The sequence below is a fragment of the Rattus norvegicus genome, chromosome 17 (genome assembly GCF_036323735.1).
Source record: "Rattus norvegicus strain BN/NHsdMcwi chromosome 17, GRCr8, whole genome shotgun sequence".
In the NCBI taxonomy this organism is placed as follows: domain Eukaryota; kingdom Metazoa; phylum Chordata; class Mammalia; order Rodentia; family Muridae; genus Rattus; species Rattus norvegicus.
The window spans coordinates 1228292-1251025 of record NC_086035.1 but is presented as its reverse complement, the minus strand read 5'-3'; the positions used below and the strand labels follow the sequence as shown (position 1 = coordinate 1251025).

Sequence of the window (22734 nt, the reverse complement as noted above, 5' to 3'; positions counted from 1 at the left end):
ACTTTTGAGCCCTTCAGTTCTGGCAGGGAGGTCTCTGTTGCTTGGTCATTTTTTTCTGCTTATTGTTGAATCCTACTATTCTGCCCACTCTGATTATTCTCCTGCCCCTGTCCCCTTCCCCCACCATGTTGTTTTGCTGGGCTCTATTTGGGTAAGAACACCGGCTAGTGGGCCAGTATGAGAATTTATGTAGTCAGCTTGCTACAGTGTCTCCTAAGGCCTTCTTATGGTAAAACTCCTGATCCCCTCAACTCTGGTGAGCAGAAGCCTTCCCAGAAGCTGCTTACCTCTGGGTGGCCCTTTCTGGGAATGTAGCTTTCCTGGTGTCTCCTGTTCTTAGATCTGTCATATGCCACATTCTGTTGCTTTTCTCTTCTATAACACAGATGCTGATACTATATAGCAGGGTTCTTAACCTTCCTAGTGTTGTAGCTCTTTAGTATAGTTCCTCATGTTGTGGTGACCCCCAACCATAAAATGATTTTTTATTGCTACTTCATAACTGTAATTTTGCTACTGTTATGAATTATAAGTATCTATTTTCTAGTGATCTTAGTTGACCCTTGTGAAAGAATCATTTGACAACCCCCACGAGTGTCAACACACAGGTTGAGAACTGCTGTTTTATAGTTTCTGTTGGAAGATTGTCTCCACTTGATTGTAATTTAGAACTCATGGGGTATCTTGTCATCTAACTCTGTTTTCATGTGGTTCATAGGTGTCTACTTGTTTTATCTAGTTGCTATCTGAGTTCACTTGAGGATTCTGAGGGAATGAACAACCTCTGTTCAAACTGCTTAGTGATTGTTTTAGCATTGCTTTACGGGTGTCTTACTTCCCATTAATCACATAGACAAATATGAAATAATTTGCTACAGGCACCTTAATTGTTAAATTTTATTTATTTACACATTAGGCTTTCTACTATGGTTAAGACTCATTTAAATTTTCCTATGACATATATGTATATTTTGGTATGGTATTAACACAATACAGGAATATCCGTTGGTTGGTTTGTTTACTGGAGTGAAGTCAGAGGCTTAAGGAATTGTTACAGTGCTTTTATAAATAATCGTTTGAGCCTTTTAGCTGCAGGTGTCAGCAGTTGGAAGTAGTGTATTTCATGTAGCATGGAGGTGTTTTCCTATAACTTTTAATTACCTGACGTAGCAATAGCTTGTGTTTTGTGCTTGGTAATTACTGGGGAGTTCAGGGCTAAAACAGCAGAGTGTTGAGGTCGTTGCCAGGGCTGTGTCTGAGGGATATTTTGCATGCCTCAGTTCTAGCCTCCTCTTTTATGACCAAAATTTCAAAATAAATTATTAAAGCCTAGAAGCAAAGCAGTAAAAAATAAAGCTACTTTAAAAAACTCTTTTAGATAAAAGCTGTGAGTTAATTTTTTTCATTTCCTAAAAAGCTCTCATCTTGACATTCTTTGGGCATGTGTACAAAAAGGACAAGATACAAACAATAAAACAAAGTCTCACAGATCAAACACAGCTCCCTGGTCATAAACCCCATGTGCCCTTCCATCAGTACTATCAAGTACTTTGCTAAAGGAGCAGATAAACCTAGGGACTTCCTTAAATGCACAAACATTTTGAAATTAACAAAGAAGAATGATCTATAGAGGACCATTAACCATGATTTGCACAGACAAATATCTATTTCAGATTTAAATTTAAAAAGTGTTGCCTTATCTCAGCAGCCCTCATATTGATTAAAGTAGAAAGTCATTTTCAAGTTAGCCTGGACCAATATATTTGAACTTCTTTTCCATCTACTTTTGAAAACATTGTGATAGTAACAATTATTTTAAAGCTTAAAAATAAAGCAAGAAGGGGGCTGGAGAGATGGCTCAGTGGTTAAGAGCACCGACTGCTCTTCCCGAGGTCCTGAGTTCAAATCCCAGCAACCACATGGTGGCTCACAACCATCTGTAATGAGATCTGATGCCCTCTTCTGGTGTGTCTGAAGACAGCTACACTGTACTCAAATATATAATAAATAAAATATTTTAAAAAAAAATAAAGCAAGAAGTTAGGCATAGTGGTTTATAGCTATAATTTCAACAACACTCAGGAGACTGAGATATAATTGGCATGAGTTGTAGGCCATCCTGGGCTATAGAGTTATTAACCTTTGCCTCAAGAAAACAAAAAAAATATAGTAATTTTAAAATAAATCAAGCATACCCAGGTGTCATGGTGCACAACTTTAATCACAACACTGGGGATTCAAGAGCAAGTGGATTTCTGTGAATTCAAGACCATCCTGGTCTGCATAGTGAGCCCCAGGCCAGCCCGGGCGACAAAGTAAGGCACTGTCTAGAAATAGAGAGGGAAAGTGGGGCAAGTAGGCAAGCATGCATGCATACCTTAGGAGGCTAAAGCAGAAGAATCACAGATTTGAAACTAGCCTGGGCTATATATAAAGACTGTCTCAAAACTAGAGGAAATAAAGAAGTAGGTGTTTCCTTTGTTAGTGTGCCGTTGATAATTAGAACCGTGTTGCTTCATAGAGATAAATTATGTCATAAACATTGTTGCCTCCTAGATGGTGTTCAGGAAGTGGCATATATCCACTCAAATCAAAATGTGATCGGATCAAGCAGAGCTGAAAACCACATGAGCCGATGGGCAACACGTGATGTATTCGAGTTGAAGCAGTTTTCCCAGCTCCCTGCTAATGTAGCTGTTTGCAGTTCTGAGGTAAGAAAAGTTAGTTTTTAACCCTACTTCTCACAAAAGTTTATCAAAAGGATCCTCTTTATACTCTCAAAAGTAGCTGTTAAATCTGTTAAGAGACATACAGCCAAATGTTGAAAAGCCATATATAACATAATAGTTGTAATCACAGAAGATGTTTGGCATTTGTGGTGGTTTGAATGAGAATGGTCCCCATGGCTCATATGTTTAATGTGGAACTATTTGGAAGGATTAGGAGGTGCGATTAGCCTTGTTGGAGGAGGTTTGTCACTGTGGGCAGGTTTTGAGGTTTCAAATGACTCTAACCATCCCCAGAGCTCTCTCTCCCTCTGAATATTGGATCAAGATGTGAGTCTATAGCTTATGCTTGCCTTAGCATTTGCCTGCCTACCTGCTGGCAGCCTCCCTGTGGTGATGGGTCTTGGACTCTAACCCTCTGAAACCCTAAGCCCCAAATAAACCTGTTTTCTTTCATATGTCGCCTTCATCATAGCAAAGAAAAGTAACTACGACAAATTAACTGACAAATCTAAATTAAAAGGCACAATAATGCTCAGTTGATTAATAGTTTCACTTTTTAAAAATGTACCTATGACCCCAAATTGAAAACAGCCTGTGACAGTTGTACATATGAAGTCATAACCTCAAACTACTTACAACTTCTACGAAAGAAGAAAAGTATGTGATTCGATTTCTTCAGGTTTTTTGTTTGTATTGTTTTGGTTTGGTTTTGTTTTTTATTTAAAAGATACATAAAAAAATTCTAGGCTTTTATGAAGGATTTTCATAATGTTAAAGTAATAAATCCTGTGGATTTTTCCTATTTAAGATTGCTGTTGGGTTGGGGATTTGGCTCAGTGGTAGAGCGCTTGCCTAGGAAGCGCAAGGTCCTGGGTTTGGTCCCCAGCCCCGAAAAAAAAAAAAAGAAAAAAAAAAAAAAAGAAAAGATTGCTGTTACATGGAAATAAAGCCTTACATAAATATAATTTGTTTATATGTGATCATTTTCCTCAAAGGCTTTTAAATATGTACTCATCTAAAAGCTTAATGTTTATTGTTTTATGGGTAGGAGCTGAAAGCACATGTTGTATATAACAGGGGCAAATCCTTCTGAACTTTCCAGCTGTCTTCATTAGGATTCAGATTTGTATTGACAATAAAACCAGAATGCAACGTAAAACTCATGACTAGGGAAATGTAAATTTAAAAGCCAAGGATTGGGAGAAAGGTAGACTATAAAGATAGATAGAGCAATATATTCTTAAATATCTTTTTCCTTTTTTTTTTTTTTAAGATTTATTTATTTTGCGGTTGGAGATTTAGTTCAGTGGTAGAGCGCTTGCCTAGGAAGCGCAAGGCCCTGGGTTCGGTCCCCAGCTCCGAAAAAAAGAACCAAAAAAAAAAAAAAAGATTTATTTATTTTGTGTATATCAGTACAGTATAGCTGTCATTAGACCAGAAGAGGGCATTGGATCCCATTGTAGATGGTTGTGAGCCACCATGTGGATACTGGGAATTGAACTCAGGACCTCTGGAAAAGCAGTCAGTACTCTTAACCATTGAGCCATCTCTCCAGCCCCTAAATAAGTCTGTTTCAAAAGAAGAAAATTAGACTCATGGAAGCTTCCTGAGTTTCCTTTTTGGGTTAGTTGGACTGCAAACTGTAAGTTGTTATAATAAATTCTCCTAATATGTAGAGACATTCCATAAGTTCTGTGACTCTGGAGAACCCTGATTAATACACAGCCTTTAGCTAACTTGCAAAGAAATATATACACCAAATGGATTATGTAAGAAGTAATAAACACACAGTGCTAGATAACTTGTGTGGCCGCTCAGAGTTCCTTAGTATTATTCAGCTAATAATTGATAACCAAAAAACCAAAACTGAATCTACTTTAAAATTCACCTATGTCTTTATAAGAAAGGCCTAAAATAAAACACACTAGCTTTTTCATGTTTCTTCTTGATTCTTATAGTTTATACTCACTAATTTTTATTGGTAGAACATTTTATAGATATCCTAAACTAAAACCTCTCTCAAAATAAATTTTTAATTGTGCCTTCACTATTTGATATACAAAATAAGAACATGTTTTACTTTTTTTTTTTTTCCTGAAATAGGGTTTCTCTGTGTAGCCGTGGCTGTCCTGGAACTCAATCTGTACACCAGGCTGGCTTTGAACTCACAGAGATCCACCTGCCTTTGCCTTCTGGGTGGCCTTCTAGGATTAAAGGTGTGTGCCACCACCACCAAGTGAACTTGTTTTACCTTTAATTATACTAGTTTATTTTTCTTTTCTTTCCTCTCTGCATCTCCTACCATGATCACCCCACTCCCTGTCATATTAATGGCCTCTTTTTCTTTGGTTATTGTTACATACACATTTACATGTGTATATGCATACATATTATAAATACCACCTACTGAATTTGTTTTTGTTATTTTTGTATATATGATTCCAGAATTCACTATTTTTTATTAAAAAACTTAGGGGTCACATCCGTGGGAGAAAATTCTTCCTCTCTTAGCAGACATTAGTTACCTGTAGTTCTTTGTCTAGGGGACTCCATGAAACTTTCTTTGAATAAACAGAAATACTCATGTTAATGATGTCATTATTTTGGATCTTGTTTAGGTAGCCATGTTGTTGAGGTATATGGGTATAGCTTCCCTGTCGTGGAACTCAGTATGAAGAATCATCAAAAAGATAGAAATAAGTCTATGACGTGACCCATCTACCACTCCTTGGTATAGAACTTGACAGCCCACCTCATGATACATCTCAGCAACATTCATTGCTGTCCTAAAATGAAAACAACCTAAATGTCCTTCAGCAGATAAATGGGTAATGAGAATGTGGTACATACTCACTGTGGAATACTCCTGAACCATAACAAAGAAACGAAATGTACACTCTGATATTTTAAAACCATCTTTGTAAGGCGCTCCTTTAAAAGTTAGGATATCTGGAACAAAAGCCCGTGTGTCTTGTGTTTCAGGTCAGATCAGAAAGAAATGTTTTAAATGTCAAAAGGAATGATAATGCCTTTATTAGAGTCAGTGTGTTCTTTTATCACATGGACTGTATCACCAGACTTCACTGTACCTGTGGTGTGTGTGTCACAGACTTCACTGTACGTGTGGTGTGTGTGTCACAGACTTCACTGTACGTGTGGTGTGTGTGTCAGACTTCACTGTACCTGTGGTGTGTGTGTCACAGACTTCACTGGGCCTGTGGTGTGTATCACAGACTTCACTGGGCCTGTGGTGTGTGTGTCACAGACTTCACTGTACCTGTGGTGTGTGTGTCACAGACTTCACTGGGCCTGTGGTGTGTGTGTCACAGACTTCACTGTACCTGTGGTATGTGTGTCACAGACTTCACTGTGCCTGTGGTGTGTGTGTCACAGACTTCACTGTGCCTGTGGTGTGTGTGTCACAGACTTCACTGTGCCTGTGGTGTGTGTGTCACAGACTTCACTGTACCTGTGGTGTGTGTCACAGACTTCACTGGGCCTGTGGTGTGTGTGTCACAGACTTCACTGGGCCTGTGGTGTGTGTGTCACAGACTTCACTGTACCTGTGATGTGTGTGTCACAGACTTCACTGTACCTGTGGTGTGTGTGTCACAGACTTCACTGTGCCTGTGGTGTGTGTGTCACAGACTTCACTGTGCCTGTGGTGTGTGTGTCACAGACTTCACTGTACCTGTGGTGTGTGTGTCACAGACTTCACTGTACCTGTGGTGTGTGTGTCACAGACTTCACTGTACCTGTGGTGTGTGTCACAGACTTCACTGTGCCTGTGGTGTGTGTGTCACAGACTTCACTGGGCCTGTGGTGTGTGTGTCACAGACTTCACTGTACCTGTGGTATGTGTGTCACAGACTTCACTGTGCCTGTGGTGTGTGTGTCACAGACTTCACTGGGCCTGTGGTGTGTGTGTCACAGACTTCACTGTACCTGTGGTGTGTGTGTCACAGACTTCACTGTGCCTGTGGTGTGTGTGTCACAGACTTCACTGTGCCTGTGGTGTGTGTGTCACAGACTTCACTGTACCTGTGGTGTGTGTGTCACAGACTTCACTGTACCTGTGGTGTGTGTGTCACAGACTTCACTGGGCCTGTGGTGTGTGTGTCACAGACTTCACTGTGCCTGTGGTGTGTGTGTCACAGACTTCACTGGGCCTGTGGTGTGTGTGTCACAGACTTCACTGTACCTGTGGTATGTGTGTCACAGACTTCACTGTACCTGTGGTATGTGTGTCACAGACTTCACTGTGCCTGTGGTGTGTGTGTCACAGACTTCACTGTACCTGTGGTGTGTGTGTCACAGACTTCACTGTACCTGTGGTGTGTGTGTCACAGACTTCACTGGACCTGTGGTGTGTGTCACAGACTTCACTGGGCCTGTGGTGTGTGTGTCACAGACTTCACTGGACCTGTGATGTGTGTGTCACAGACTTCACTGGGCCTGTGGTGTGTGTGTCACAGACTTCACTGGGCCTGTGGTATGTGTCACACAGTTTAACTGCACCTGTGGGGATGCAGTGCCTTCTTTCTCAATCAGCTGCATGTCTTCAACTTAAGTTTACTTAAAGCTTTCTGAAAAGAATGTACAAAGACAGCATTCAATTTAGGATTAATCACTATGGCAACAGAGATATGGTGACTAAAGGAGGAGGATGTATTCTCCCCTGAGTTTCCTGCCAGCTGTCATAGTCAACCTCTGCTGCCTGAATTCAAGCCAAAATATAGACTGTGACCAACTCTAAGAAACTATATCTGTATTTTTATGGATTGGTACAAGTATCAGACTATAAAAGAAGACTTAATCCCCTGAATTGGATGACAGACACTTGGCACTCCTGCCAGTTTTTGACAGAAAAATAATGGGTTGCTTTGTAGTAAAACCTGGATTAATAGTAAACCCTTCTTTATATTATTGCAGTGTTCTGTAAATGAGAGAACTAAGAGACTTGTCAGGCTGTGGTGGGAGTGTTGGTTTTTTTATAAGTAATGCAGATTTAAGTATTGTTGAGAATACTGTAAACTCAAAATGTTGTGTTAGCAGGACCTTTTCTTATATATGTGTTAGAGTGACGTTTTGTAGATTACCTCAAGCGGGGATTTGTGAGATGTGCTGGGCTTGATTGCAGTGTGTTTACACAGCTTGTGTAAGGAGGGATGGACTGTTTAGAATCAGCAGACTTTGAGGAAAGAGCACATTCTGTAATTCTTCATTTCGGGATACTGAATGGTCAATGGTATAAAGTAATTTACTAGCTTATGAGGTAGTCTAGTAGGTAGTTTATGGTTTCAGCATGTTAATAGAATTAACTCTTAGTAGGACTTTTCCTTAAGCCTAATAATTTTTTAATCTCAATATTAACTTTATGTAACTGTTATCAGATAGTTTTTTCCCCGCATAACAAGTAGGATTAAGGTTTCTAAGATTGCTGTGTATATGCATGAGGTTATGGTACTTTTAGCATAAAAGGAGGAATTCTGTAGGTAACTTTCTGTTCCAAAAAGCAGTGTGTCATCTAAGTGAAGAATACTCACTTTTTAAGCAGGAGAAGGACAAGCCAGTGCCACGTGTACACATAATCTGTTACTTCTTACAACTAAGGTCCAGGACAACCTGTGTCATTCTTCCTCTTAATCTCCAAAACATATATACCTCCTTGCAAAAAAAGTGCTGAAATTGCTCAGAACAGAACATAGACTTTTATTATTGTAATTATGATAGCTGCTTAACAATTACGTGAGGACTAAACTCTTCTGTGGATTTGTATAATTATCATTACTTTTTGCTCATTGTACCAATAAAGCTTTTATAATACTTTATAAGCTACCTGGTTAATTTTATTAAGAACCTTCCATGACCCATGGCTGGTTTCCCATGAAAAGGGGTAAACACAACATACGTACGTATGTACATACATACATACATACATACGTATTTTTTAAGAAGCTACAAACTTAACTAACATTGGATAGATTAACAAAAGTAATTTCCCTTTTAGGAAGTGTGATAATTCCAACTTTTTTCCTAGCTGGTGATCTTTATTATTGTAGAGAGATATTGACTTTGAGCAACTTCTTGGTTTAGACAGTAGTAAGATTTTAATAATTTGCAAAATGTCGTTTCTTTAGATAATGCCTTCTGGTAATAGATTAGAAGTTCAGAGGTAAAAGACATCATTGAACTCTTAGTGATTCACCTGGTGAACTAAGGGATAATAAGGGGAAGTATAACCACAAATTTTACTTATTTTTAAAATGAGAAGCTAAGAGTCTCCAGGCCTCAGAAATGGCTGTCAGCTTCTATCCTGTGGACTCTCTCGCTGTCTTTTCTTGTGTTTTCCTTTTACTTTCTTTCATCTGTGCTTGAAGATTTCCGATTTGTGACATATTAATCTTATTTTTTAAATATATGTAGTTTTTGAAAAATTTACTCAAATTTGACCTGTAAAAAACAAGCCAGCAACTAGATTGAATTCATACTTCCTTTTTAAAATATGGATTTCAAAGAATTGAACTCTGTCTGGACCAAGAAGTTCACCAAGGATTGGAGATGTAGCTTGGTGGAGGAAGTAGTGGTTGATACATAAGAATGGGACCTGAATTTGAATCCCCAGAACTCATATGAAGCCTACTGTTGTAGCAAATGTCTGTGATCACAGTGCTCCTAGAGAGAGATGGGAAGTGGAGATCAGAGAGTTCCTGGAAGCTCATGGCCAGTTATTCTGGGCATAGGCATATCCATGAGCATCCACATTAGTAACAACCAAGAAACCACGCTTGGAGGTACAAAGTAATGATCCACATGCAAGGTTTTCCTCTGACCTCTAAACGCCACACACAACAAGAAGCACAAGACTATAGAGTATCAATTCAACCAAAGATATTTATCAAAGGCATGATTTTACTTTTTCTAAACATTGTGAAGGTTAATGTTAGTTATCAGCATGACTGGATTAAGAGATGCCAAGAAAATTAGTAGTCAGCCTCTGGTGTGTCTTTGATGGTATTTCCAGACAATTGATACAGGGATTGGTAACCTGAAGGGGAAGATCTGCTCTCAATATGGCCTGAATTTGGCTAGATGAGAAAGCCCCCTCATGTCCTGATGTGATCCTTCCTGTGTGGGTACACTGCTGTTGCTATTGCCAGTGGCCATCAGGCATTGACAGTGCTTTAGTCTTTGAATGCCAGCCCACATCAGCAACTCTCTAAGGGGTTTCCAGACCCTCAGCCCCTAATTGGAGCTGCTTTATTGGTCCCTCTTGTTCTAATGTTTCTAGCTTCTTAGACTAAGCATCTACTGCATTCTCTGGTTTCTCACTTAGGGATGGCCATTGTAGGATTATTTAACCTTTGCTTATACAAGTCAGTGTAATATTCTCTCTCTCTCTCTCTCTCTCTCTCTCTCTCTCTCTCTCTCTCTCTGTGTGTGTGTGTGTGTGTATGTGTGTGTGTGTGTGTGTGTGTGTGTGTGTGTGTGTGTCTTAGTCTTTTCCTTTGGAGAACCTGATTTATATTTGTACTTTTCCCTTACCTAGATTACCATTCAGTTTGCATTTATATCTCCCAAGTCGCACTGCCTTCCAAAATGAACCACCACAAATGTGTCATCTCTTCCCTAGGTCTCCACTAGTTTCTCCCTCAGCTGGAAATAAACCGCCCTTCCTCTTAGGTTTTTCCTTCTTCACTCAGTAGAAGTTTGTGTGGCCAGTTCTTGCTTTAAAATAGGTGTTTGAGAGTAATGGTATAGTTGGGTTAAGACTTATCTCTTCTTTTTAAAAATTAAAATATATCATTTCCCCCTTCTCGTTCCTCCTTCCAGTCTCTCCCATGTACTATTCCTTCCTTGTTCCCTGTCAAAATCATTGCCTTTTTCTTTATTTGTTACTGCTACACACACACAAACGCGCGCATACTCACATGTGCACACACATGCCTACAAATACAGATACAACCTCATTCTTTGTAGTGTTAGTCATATGTATATGGTTTCAGAGCAGTAACTTGGTCTTAGATAACCCATAAGGGTGCTCTGAGAGCACGGTTTTTCCTGCTCTCAGCATTCTTTAGGTACCTATAAGAAATAACCTTTAAATAAACTCTAAACTTAGATTTTTCTAAGTAAGACGTATCTCTGACTCTGTTTTAATAACCTAAAATGATACTTTACATACAGTTCATATCTGAATAAATACTTTTTTTAAAAAATTGTTTAGTTTTGTCATGGTTCAGTGGCTTCTGACGCGGTTTTGGTCTTGAGGTGTCTGACTTGTTGGGCATAGTTGGTTTGGTCTGGTTTTCAGTAAAGGGGATAAATGCCAGACATTTGCACTTGCTGAGCAGGCACACCCGCCAAGTCTTACCCCTGCCTGTGTTCTAAACACTTAGGTGGTTTGAATCATTTTCTAAGAACAACTTTTTAATTTTCCTGGAAATCACCTTACTCAAAGATACCCCTAAATGTATACAGACTGGGGAATAAGAAATCGTGATATTCTGATACACATGTTTCGGCTTTGGACACTGTTAGGCTCATAATGCCCTCTCCAAAGTGGGTTCTAGCTACCTATCTTTCACCAACAATTGTTTTTGTCTTAAGACCAACTTACAGAAATTCCCTGACTGAAAACCCTCATTCCAGAAGGGTCCTGTCCCATCCATAGAGGAAGAGACTATGAAGAGCAATGGGGCAGATAAGCCTTGTTGGTTTCCCCAGTCAGCCTGCTAGCAGTTATGCCTGTGCAGTAAAGTACCCATAAAACCCAAGGAGAATGGGTTTTGATCTTCTGAATAGCCGAGCATGTGGAGGTTACTGTAGTGTGGCACCCACAGTAGGCGTGGGTGCTCCATACTGTGCCCCCCACAAATGTGCCTCTGCATATTGCTTCAGTGTGTGGAATATCCCGAGTAATAAACTAGTGAGCAGAAGCAAGTGCTCTCAAGTTTTGTGAGCTGCTCTAACAAGCACAGCTATGCTAACCTGGGGCTTGCAGTTGGCATCTGGAGTCAGAGAATCGCTAGTCTTGGAGAGATGGTGAAGAATTAAATTAGGGTACCAAGCGCATGCTCACTGCTGCTTTCTAGTGCAGGAAATCCCAGCACACTGAGAACAGAACCCTCTGTATGTAGTATAGTATTGTGAGACCAGAGGGAAAACACTCCACTTTGCTTAAACATAGATTTGTGTGTAACCCCACACCTCCAACCAGACCTAATCTGCTGGCTGACCTTCCAATTCACATTTCTCAATGCTGGTCATCATTGCTGATGTGATGTGAACTTACGGTAACTTATCTCATGTATATCTATTCTCTGTGTATGTTACAAGACATGAGGATAAAGACCATAACATACACTTCTAAACATGACCACTTAGCAACAGAGAGTGGGCATTCAGAAAACACTTGTTACTGATAATTCCACATTAAAATACAACATAAAGCAGATCCCTACTACCATTTTCACAATAAAACTACTTCAACTCAGCTGTTCAAATTAAAGTGTCACAGTGGCAGGTAATACAGAATGCTTAGTCAGGTTTTAGCAGCATGCATGTTGGTTATACATCATTGCTGGTCATAGGCTGGCAAAGGAAGCCTGCTTGATAAAGGAGCATGTGGAGAATGGAGAAAGGAAGATGGCCCTGCCTGTGTATGGAGTGACAATGTGACTTCATCCTCTGACGCAGTTCTGTGAAATTTCTTCATTTTTTTACATTTATTTAGTCTGTGTGTATTACCATATATGTCCCCATACTACGTGTGTGGCAGAGGGGTGTGTGTGTGTGTTTACACATACACGGAGTTTGAAGGAATCAGTTTTCTACTTCCACCATGTTGTGGGGTCTTGGGATGGAACTCGGGTTATTGGGTCTGGTAGCAAGCTCCTCTATCTTCTGAGCCATCCAGCAGCCAAGTTCTGTGAACTTTCTTACTACAGACTGGGTGTGGAGATGCACGTCTTTATAGCGCCACTTTATAGCGCACTCCAGAGTCTCAAGCAGAATCGTAAGTTCAGTTCCATCCTATGCTGCATGCTGACTTTTAGGCTAGCCTGGGACACAAAGTGAGAGATCCTGTCGTAAAACCAACACAAAGTTGCTTTAAATTGCAGCTATTGTACCTTCTGGGAGGAAAGGAGCTAGGGTTGCCAACCTCAGTTCCCTCTTCCTCCCACAACATGTTTGTGTTTTTAATCTGCTTGTGTTTTCAGGCATGACTGTCAGTTTTAAACATATACAGAAAATGTGGCTTTGGATCCTCTAACCACGTGTTTTTTTCCCTAGACAATGGTTTAAGGTTCAGGAGTGGCTTTTAGCCTTAGGTTTTTGTTGAATACAGAGACCTACATTATGATAGCCTTGAACGATTAATTGAGTATTTTACACTGTTGCACAAAGGTTTGTAAACAGCTCTATCACCTCAGATCCAGCTGCCATTTGCATGGATTTTCTTTCACTGGTCTGTGTTTTGATAGCTCTCCTAGTTCCTTGCATTGCAAAGATAAGCGAATTTATGCCTTTGTGTGTGCTTACAGTTTGGCCCTTAACCAAAGAGATCTCTTTTTAAGTCTTTTGTTTGAACAGATGTGTAAACAAAACATGGCTCTTCAGACTTCACAGTTTAAGGCTTGATGAAAACAGAAACTGAAAGAACATTTGATTTGTATTCTTCATGGCATACTCGGTGTGATCAGGATGATGGAGGGGCAGGGCCACACATGATGGTGACCTTAGAGTGTGCTTAGAGCTCTGCTTTTAGCCTTGGGGATGAGCTGTAGGCCCAGACTTTCCTGGGATAGGCAGGGCTTCTGTTCATCTTAGAACCAGTGTTCTGAGTTTAGCCTTCTGCCATCATGACTTTCCACTGCCTTTGAAAATCTCCTCTTAGTTAAACCTAACTACCTTCCTTTAGGGACATCAGCATGGATGATATATCCACTTTTCTTGTGTACTCTGAAAGAAACCACCTCCAAAGCCTGATCCATTCAAATATCTACCTAGTCAATGATTTCACTAGATCCACAGACAGTGCCTATGCACCACTGTGAACGGCCTTGCTCTACAATGTGTAGGATGAGGTGAGCTATGGAGATAATCTGTGCTGGTTATGGATGTGGTTCCAGAATTAATCCCAAGAGAGATTATCCATAATACCTTTTCTGAAAAACAGGAACTAGAGGCTTGTCTTAGTTTGGGTTTTATTGCTATGAAGAGAAACCATGACCACAGCAACTCTTATAAGGGAAAACATTTAATTGGGGCTGGCTTATAGTTCAGTGGTTTAGTCCATTATTGTCATAGTGGGTAGCATGGCGGCATTCAGGCAGACATAGTGCTGGAGAAGTAGCTGAGTCTTCTATCTCTGGATCCACAGGCAACAGGGAGAGAGAAAAGCACTGGTCCAGCTTGGGCTTCTGAAACCCCAAAGCCCAAGCCCAGTGATACTTCCTCAAACAAGACCATACCTCTCAGTAGTGCTCCTCCCTGTGGGCCTATGGGGGCCATTTTCATTCAAACCACAATAAGGCTTTTGATTTCTTCAAAAGTTGGCTGCATGGTGGCAGGATTGTATAACCACAAGGCAGAAGCAAAAGTGCCCAAGTTCAAGGCCAGCTTGGACTACATCATTAGTTCTAAGGCCCCCTGCAGGTACACTGAAAAAACTGGTGTTTAGGGGAGAAAAACAGTTCTTCACCCTTCTGGATTGTACACTCTTGACCCATTTGACAGGATGTGAGTATTAGGGCCTTTCCCTGTCAAATTCTCATTTCTATATAAGAGCCTGTCTTTAGCAGGTTACCTTCAAATTTATATTTCATTTTAATTAATGTTAATAAAAGGTGTTTGGTTTTTTATGAATATTTTCTGAACGATACAGTCCTGTTTTCTAATATATACATTCCATATGTGGCCACAAATGTGATCATAAGAGCTGTGAGTTACACCAGAGACTATGAAAGCCAGAAGATCCTGGACAGATGTCATACAGACTCTAAGAAAACACAAATGCCAGCCCAGATTACTGTATCCAGCAAAACTCTCAATTAACATAGATGGAGAAACCAAGATATTCCATGACAAACCAAATTTACACAATATCTTTCTACAAATTCAGCCCTACAAAGGATAATAAATGGTAAAGCCCAACTCAAAGAGGCAAGCTACACCCGAAAAAGAGCAACAAATTTTGCAACAAAACAAAGAGAAGACAAGGACACAAACATAATCTCACCTCCAAATACGAAGATATAAGGAAGCAACAATCACTATTCCTTAATATCTCTCAACATCAATGGACTCAATTTCCCAATAAAAAGACACAGATTAACAAACTGGATATGTAATGAGGACCCAGCATTTTGCTGCCTACAGGAAACACAGCTCAGAGACAAAGATAGACACTACTTCAGAGTAAAAGGCTGGAAAACAACATTCTAAGCAAATGGTCTGAAGAAGCAAGCTGAAGTAGCAATAAAATCGATTTTCAACCAAAAGTCATCAAAAAAGGAAGGACACTTCATATTCATCAAACGAAAAATTCACCAAGATGAACTCTCAATCCTAAATATCTGTGCTCCAAATACAAGGGCACCTACATCCATAAAAGAAACCTTACTAAAGCTCAAAGCACACGTTACACCTCACACAATAATATTAGGAGATTTCAACACCCCACTCTCATCAATGGACAGATCATGGAAACAGAAATTAAACAGAGATGTAGACAGACTAAGAGAAGTCATGAAGCAAATGGACTTAACAGATATTTATAGACCATTCTCTCCTAAAACAAAAGGATATACCTTCTTCTCACCACCTCATGGTACTTTCTCTAAAATTGACCATATAATTGGGCAAAAAACAGGCCTCAACAGATACAGATATATAGAAATAATCCCATGCGTCCTATCAGACCACCACGGGCTAAAGCAGGTCTTCAATAACAATAAGGAAAGAACACCCACATATACATGGAAGTTGAACAGTGCTCTGCTCAATGATAACCCGGTCAAGGAAGAAATAAAGAAATTAAAGAATTTAATGAAAATGAAGGTTCAACATACCCAAACTTATGGGACACAATGAAAGCTGTGCTAAGAGGAAAACTCATAGCTCTGAGTGCCTGCAGAAAGAAAAAGGAGAGAGCATATATCAGCAGCTTGACAACACACCTAAAAGCTCTAGAACAAAAAGAAGCAAATACACCCAGGAGGAGTAGAAGGCAGGAAATAATCAAACTCAGAGCTGAAATCAACCAAGTAGAAACAAAAAGGACTATACAAAGAATCAATAGAACCAAAAGCTGGTTCTTTGAGAAAATCAACAAGATAGATAAACCCTTAGCCAGACTAACCAGAGAACACAGAGAGTGCGTCCAAATTAGCAAAATCAGAAATGAAAAGGGAGACATAACTACAGAATCAGAGGAAATTCAAAAAATCATCAGATCCTACTACAAAAGCCTATATTCAACAAAACTTGAAAATCTGCAGGAAATGGAAAATTTCCTAGACAGATACCAGGTACCGAAGTTAAATCAGGAACAGATAAACCAGTTAAACAACCCCATAACTCCTAAAGAAATAGAAGCAGTCATTAAAAGTCTCCCAACTAAAAAGATCCCAGGTCCAGATGGGTTCAATGCAGAATTCTATCAGACCTTCATAGAAGACCTCATACCAATACTGTCCAAACTATTCCACAAAACTGAAACAGACAGAGCGCTACCGAATTCCTTCTATGAAGCCTCAATTACTCTTATACCTAAACCACACAAAGACCCAACAAAGAAAATTTCAGACCAATTTTCCTTACGAATATTGACGCAAAAATACTCAATAAAATTCTTGCAAACCAAATCCAAGAACACATCAAAACAATTATCCATCATGATCAAGTAGGCTTCATCCCAGGTATGCAGGGATAGTTTAATATACGGAAAACCATCAACATAATTCACTATATAAACAAACTGAAAGATAAAAACCACATGATTATTTCATTAGATGCTGAGAAAGCATTTGACAAAATTCAACACCCCTTCATGATAAAAGTCCTAGAAAGAACAGGAATTCAAAGCCCATACCTAAACATAGTAAAAGCCATATACAGCAAACCAGTAGCTAACATTAAACTAAATGGAGAGAAACTTGAAGCAATCCCACTAAAATCAGGGACTAGACAAGGCTGCCCACTCTCTCCCTACTTATTCAATATAGTTCTCGAAGTCCTAGCCAGAGCAATCAGACAACAAAAGGAAATCAAAGGGATACAGATTGGAAAGGAAGAAATCAAAATATCACTATTTGCAGATGATATGATAGTATATTTAAGTCATCCCAAAAGTTCCACCAGAGAACTACTAAACGTAATAAACACCTTCAGCAAAGTGGCTGGGTATAAAATTGATTCAACTAAATCAGTAGCCTTCCTCTACTCAAAAGAGAAACAAGCTGAGAAAGAAATTAAGGAAACAACACCCTTCATAATAGTCCCAAATAATATAAAATACCTTGGTGTGACTTTAACCAAGCAAGTGAAAGATATGTATGATAAGAACTTCAAGCCTCTGAAGAAAGAAATTGAAGATCTCAGAAGATGGAAAGATCTCCCATGCTCATGGTTCGGCAGGACTAATGTAGTAAAAATGGCCATTTTACCAAAAGAGATCTACAGATATATGCAATCCCCATCAAAATTCCAATCCAGTTCTTCATAGAGTTAGATAGAACAATTTGCAAATTCATCTGGAAAAACAAAAAACCCATGATAGCTAAAACTATCCTCAACAATAAAAGGACTTCCAGAGGAATCCTCCATCATCATCATCATCAATTCATGTGTGTAAGTGTTTTGCTTGCATGTCTGGTGCACACAGACACAGAGGTCAGAAGATGGTATTAAATCTCCTAGAACTAGAGTTATGGATGGTTATGAGCCACCTTGTGGGTACTGGGAATCAGACACAAGTCCTCTTCAAGGCAGCAAGTACTCTTAACTACTGAGCCATCTCCCCTACGCTTGATATCTTTTAAGCAGCTGCATTAGTTACTTTTATTGTCACTGTGACAAAATATATGCAGAAGCAACTTAAGAGAAGACAGGTTTGGTTGGGGATTTAGCTCAGTGGTAGAGCGCTTGCTAGCGCAAGGCCCTGGGTTCAGTCCCCAGCTCCGAAAAAAAGAAAAAAAAAAGAGAGAGAGAGAAGACAGGTTTGGCTCAGAGCCTCAGTTGTTATGGTGGGAAGGCATGTCAAGAGTTCCTGGCAGCAGAAGTGTGTGGCAAGTCAGGAAGGCAGGGATCAAAAGCAGGGCCAGGCTGTAACCCTTAAGGCAAACCCTAATAGCCTATGTCATTCAGCAAAGCCTACATTCCAAAGGTTCCACAGCTTCCTTAGACAGTGTTACCAGCTGGGGACCAAATGTTTAAACACATGCCTGTAGGAGTGTTTCACATATAAACTGTAAAAAAAAAGTGGAGAAAATATTAGAGATGCCAGGTTCATGTCTGTAATTCTAGCACACAGGAGACAGGCAAGAAAATGTGAACTTAAGACCAGTATGGGACTTATATAGTGAGTTCAAGGCCAGCCTGGGCTACATACTGAAACAATGTCTCAACTAATTCACTAATCAATAGAAAGGGGGATAATTATGACTGTGCAGAAACAGGTTTTTGCTTTCTTCCTTCACCTTTTAATTGCAACATTTTCCATCCAGTTTTAACACGGTGATCTAGTTGTTTGCTTGCCCTGCTCTCCCAGAGGAAGAAAGGTGCTTTTAGCTTGCTTCCCTCTCTGTTCTAATGTTAAAGGAGACAGTATTACTCTTTAAATTCCTAGTCTGCTTTGTTCTAGGGGCTTAGTGTTATCTCATTGTAAAGACTCCATACTTTGCTCAAATGATCTCGATTTGTTCTGTCCTAGTCAAACATTGTCAGTGCAGCTAAAGCTTCACGGGCATTAATTGCCCATCTCAGCTGTGGTGAAGAGTTTGCTATACTACTTTGAAGCCATCTCTAAAACAAGAGCACCAAGATGTTTATAAATTAATACACTTTTTTTCCAAAAGAAATATGGATTTTTAAAACTATATAAATGGAACTGTGTAAACCAGCAGTTCATAATTCTTTCTGTTTACATATACGTTAAGACAATGATAAAATGTCCTAGGCTCTTCTGTCGGAGAGATGTATAGATGCTCACATACGCACCTTGCAAATGGATCTTCAAAAGGCTCAAGAGTACCTTTCTCTGCAGTCCCAGAACCTTCATAGTATCAGTGGACACGGCAAAGGACTCTTAGTAAGAAAAAGTCCCCTGATCCCTAAGATTCCTGCCATGGCCAGACTCTGAAGCTCGTTAATGTTACCTTACCTGACAAAGGAGAATTAAGGTTGTAGATACAATTCAGGATGAATCAAGCTGACCTTGTTGAATTAACAAGATGGATACCATTAAGGACACTAGCTAACTGACCAGAATTCTTTGCTGAGAGTATCTTGCTGGACTTAGTATATTCACATTCATTCTCACAAGAAGAATCTTCCCTGGCTGTACTCATAGCGTGGTGTAACCCTGAAATAAGTGTTAGAGGAAAACAAGGACTGTGGTCTGCATCTGAGAGTTAGGGAAGTTTGGAAATGAATTGTCCCATAGAGCCTCAGAGAAGGAACATAACTCTGCCAGCACTTTGATTTTAGCCCAGTGAGATCCGTGTCAGACACACCTATAGTAATGTAAGGTCAGAAGTTTATGTTGTTTCAAGCCAGTAATACCATGGTAACTTGTTAAATAGCAATCAGAATATAACTCACCACCTCCATTCTATACTTACAATTCAGTATAACAGTGACAGCACATATATTCCTGAAATCTTAATACAGTTGGACTAAGTACAAATTTATGTTCTACAACTTAATTTCAATAAAATGGTAAATTTATCTACTAAGTAGCAATCTACAATTATATCTTTTTAAAAATAATAAAAGATAGGATAAAGAATTCATGTGGGCGGGGGTTGGGGATTTAGCTCAGTGGTAGAGCGCTTGCCTAGCCAGCGCAAGGCCCTGGGTTCCGTCCCCAGCTCCGAAAAAAAAAAAAGAAAGAAAAAAAAAAATAATTCATGTGGGGGAAAATGATTTTTCTCCTTTTAAGAATCTTGTTTTAAATTGTGAAATATGTCACAAAAATCTAATGATCCATATGTCCAGCATCTGTGTTTGCAAAGGCTGAATTCCTGAAGGATTTATAAAACTGGTTCTTTAGATGTGTATAAAATGTGAGCTTTGTAATGTCAGAAAGAGCAATTGCATAAACAATTGACAAGAGCCATTGCAGGTGCCATCTCTCCATGGCTTCAGAAATCACAGCGTAAGAGGAAGGAGGTTCTTGGTTGGCTCAATTGCGCTTTCTGCTTATTTTCTTTATATTCATGTTAACATTCTCATCTCTTAAAATAATGAATACCCATTTCTAGGGATCAGAAGCTGTCATAACTTGTAGCCTTCATCCTGTTTCTGATGGAAATAAATACATAACATCTCTTTCGGATTTATCCTAAAGATCAGTATTTTCCTCTTTATTGATAATGTTTTCAGACAGTTATGATGTTAAAAGCCTGATGACCTTAGCAAAGCAGCTTTCTGTATTCCTGGCTGTTATCAGCTGTCTGCCTGTCACTGTTTGTCCAGGTAGAGCGCTGTTGCTTCTGAAGACATCCATTTATCTTCAGTAGAGCTGGTTTGTATACAGTTGTTAAGGTGTTGGGAAGGATTTGATTGTAAGTTAAGTTACATGTGTTATACAAGAAAAGGAAGGGGCTAAACGTACACAGTTTCTAAAAGGTCTTCTATCTCTGGGATACGGCTTCAATTATACCTTAGTGTGTTTGTATCTCAGATGCATATTGACCTTGAAATCACAATCCTGCCTCAGCTCCTCAAGTAGCTGGGAGTACAGTACAGGCATGCTCTATAGGGCCTGGCCTTAGCAGTCGTGAGGCCGCAGTTGTGATTGCAGGTTGTGCTGCCTGTGTGCATGCTGAAGACATTACCCTTTCTGTCTGGTAGTGCCAATTAGAAGTCTTACATTTGCTGATTCTTTTTTATTCTCTCTCCCTCCAGTAGGTTTTAGAATGTTTCCTTATCTGTAACCTAAAGGAGGACATTTATTTTCATTTTTCCTAGTAAAGATCCTTTCTTCTCTTTTTAATTAGAAGTTTTAATTTTTTGCCCTGTGGTTACATCATCTCCCATTTTCTCTATTCTTTCCTTGAATTTCAAAGCATGTTTTCTGTCTCTTCTCCCTTCAGTGCCAGTGCTACTCTAAGTCACTTTGTTCTCCTGGTTCATCAACTGTCATGGCAGGTCTGGTTATCTGCTGTCTAACCTGTACATTGTTCCTATTTTGTTTTAAATTTTTCTTAAAGTTTGTATTTGGTCTGTCTAAAGTGCCTTGCTGGGTTTTTTGTTTGTCTTTGTTTCATTGTTTAATCTTTCCAGATAAGTTCTTCAAAAGTGTCCCTCAGGTCATCTGATTCACTGTCAGACTGCAGTAGAGTTTTCTTATTGGCTGCACCTCTGCCTTAACAGGTGTGGGGTTTAGTGTTCTTTGTGAGTTTCTGAATTCTTTTCCCCACCAAGTCACAAGCCTTCCTTTAGTGTTCTTGTGTTTGCACCTCATTGGACTCTGGTTTTCAATGGTTCTTGGCCAGTTTTTATGTGATTTTCAGCATAGCTTTTCTTACCACCCAGGATATACAAAATCAGATTCTCCAGTTGCAACCTGCTGGCCATTCTGTTTTGTCTCTAGACATTCTTAATGTCTAGAGTAAGAAGGTAGCCCCTGCTTCTCTTCTGTGTACCTATTTAAGCTTGTCTGGCTTTAAAATTTTAAATTAGCAGTCCTTCTTGTAGGAAGGGGAGTGCTGGATATAGAACCTAAGGCCTCGCATGTTTTGGGCCAGCATTTTACTACTGTGCTACGTCTTCAGCAGTGCTGCTGCTGCTGCTGCTGCTGCTGCTGCTGCTGCTGCTGCTGCTGCTGCTGCTGCTGCTGCTGCTTCCTGTATATTTCTCCTATGGTATATGTGCACATAAGTATCTTGCCATCCTTGGGACAGTGAGGCCTAAGACCTTCCTGCTTCCTCCCCAGCATCAGGATTACAAGTATGTACCACAGGACTCAGCTTTGATGAGTTCAGATCACACTTAGATCTTTTATTAGTAGATATATTAATACCTTTAATTTAGTTAAGTTACATTTGTGTGTATGTGCTAGTGCCACAGTGGTCAGAGAGTAATTTTCAGAAATTGGTTCTCTCCATCCACAGTGTTTTCTGGGAATCAAAATTGGGTCATCAGACTTTGCAGCAAGTACCTCACCCCATCAAGCCATCTAGCCAGCCCAGTGCAGATCCCTGTACAGATCCCTACACCTGTGCAGTGAACATTTTGCCAGTGAAGCTGTCTTCCCAGCCTCTTTCTTTGGTTTTTTACTTCAGGACATTAAATCATGCTCATCCCCCAGCTCCTTTACAGGTCGTCAGGCTGTGTTCTAGAGTGCTAACCTGTGGTTGCTCTCTCATTTCTTTGCTTTTGGAACCTAGCAGGCTTGCTTTTTCTCACTTTTAAAGTTAAATATGTTTTTGTTGTTGTTGTAAATTTGTATCTATTATTTTTATTTTTGGAATGGAATAGAACTTCCTACCTGGTCACACTTGTCATTGAGATTAGAAGTAGATATAGCATTTGATTCCTTGCCTACTGTCAATTCACAAACAGCCATAAAATTATTGTAAAGTAAGTTTGGTTTTCTTTATAACTTACAAACTGTAGACAATATTTTAAAATACTGAATATTCTTTAGCCTAACAGAGGCTGAGAAGTAGGACTTTAAAAGCTGGTTTTCCTTTTGTTACCCAACAGTTTATTTTTCTAGTTTGTGTGCTTATGTAAAATTAAACAAAAATTGATTCATAATTTTTAGAAAAAT

The 22734-nt window shown here is 39.5% G+C and overlaps 1 protein-coding gene across 11 annotated transcripts in view; it reads left to right on the top strand.

The window, feature by feature from the left end:
• Ercc6l2 (ERCC excision repair 6 like 2) overlaps positions 1-22734 on the top strand; it is a 267327-nt gene that overhangs the window by 72182 nt on the left and 172411 nt on the right. For all 11 annotated transcript variants that reach the window (XR_010058894.1, XR_010058892.1, XR_010058893.1 and 8 more), the window contains one exon: positions 2557-2711. Coding sequence is in view for 7 of the 11 variants with exons in the window: in XM_039096261.2 (XP_038952189.1) it covers positions 2557-2711 (155 nt within the window). In the remaining 4 variants the exon portion in view is untranslated. The remainder of the gene's footprint in view (positions 1-2556; positions 2712-22734) is intronic.